Genomic DNA, 1,183 nt, shown 5'->3' on the forward strand with positions numbered 1-1,183 from the left:
TGGGGAGGGGGTGGGGGTGGGGGTGGCATGGCCTGGTCCAGGAATCTCACTCCCTGAAAGTTATTAATTCACCTAACAAGAGCTGGTGGAGGAGCTGTTGTGTGCCAGGTGTTTAAATGCCGCTTATTCATTCAACAACATTTATTGCGTTCCCGTTGGGTGCCGTGCCCTCCGCTGGGGGGCTGAGGAATGGGAGGCTGGACTTTGGCCCTCAGGGCATCCTCAGGCTGGTGGGAGTGGCCAGCATGTACCCTAGCAGCTGTAACTCAGAGAGCAGCTTTGATGGCAGCTGGCATCAGGGAGCACTTCCTGGAGGACGCGTCTGGAGAACAAGGAGAAAAACACAGTGGACTTGCTCACCCTGTATTCGTGTTCTTGGCCTTTGCAGAAGATCCTTCCTCCGGCGGGGCCAGCCATAGTTCCTGCCCTTGGTCCCCACAAACCACAGGGGCCATGCTTCCCTTCCAACGTCTCCTTCTCCTCCCCAGGGCCGACGGCAGAAGATGGTCCCTCGCATCACTCCCGTCTTCTGGCTATGGAACCAACACGCCCAGCTCCACTGTCTCGGTACACACAGTCCTACCTTGGCAGGCAGACCAGGGAGTGCCAGGTTGGGGGTGGGGGAGACACATCTTTGTTTTGTTTTAGTTTTTTTAAGGTGTTGAATAGTTGTCTAGTCAGTAAACATCCTGACTTCCCCCCTCTGTGCTCCATTTTGAGCGATGTGGGGGTCCCAGCCTTGGCCCAAAGGGCTCCTGGTCGGGTATACACAGATATCTGCATCCTTGTGTGGTAAGGGAAGGTCTGGTCAGAGGGGGTCTTGGAGTTGCCAAGGAAGCAGCGAGGGCTTCCTGGAGGAAGGGGCATCACAGCTGGAGTTTTGAAGCATGCACAGGAGAGAGGCAGGAGAGGTACCATGTTGACCGATAGACAGCTGGGCCTTGAGAGTTAGGATAATGCTGGGGTCCTGGCTGTGGTGCTGACCGTGAACGCGTGGCCCTGATCCCCCCTCCTGCCAGTCGAGCTCATCCTCTCGGGAGCGCCTCCACCAGCTTCCTTTCCAGCCGACGCCGGACGAACTCTGCTTCCTGTCCAAGCATTTCCGCAGCTCAGACAGTGTGGCTGATGAGGAGGGCGGCCACCGCTCACCTCGCCTCCGCCCCCGCTCCCGCAGCCTCAGGTG

At 58.0% G+C, this 1,183-nt stretch overlaps 1 protein-coding gene across 1 annotated transcript in view; it reads left to right on the forward strand.

Annotated features, from left to right (window-relative positions):
- Nucleotides 1–1,183, forward strand: part of MAST3 (microtubule associated serine/threonine kinase 3) — a 26,519-nt gene that overhangs the window by 3,267 nt on the left and 22,069 nt on the right. The window contains 2 exon segments of the mRNA XM_010845683.1: nt 489–567; nt 1,020–1,180. Coding sequence (XP_010843985.1) covers nt 489–567; nt 1,020–1,180 — 240 coding nt within the window.

The sequence above is a fragment of the Bison bison genome, unplaced genomic scaffold (assembly GCF_000754665.1).
Source record: "Bison bison bison isolate TAMUID 2011002044 unplaced genomic scaffold, Bison_UMD1.0 scf7180017864221, whole genome shotgun sequence".
NCBI lineage: Eukaryota > Metazoa > Chordata > Mammalia > Artiodactyla > Bovidae > Bison > Bison bison.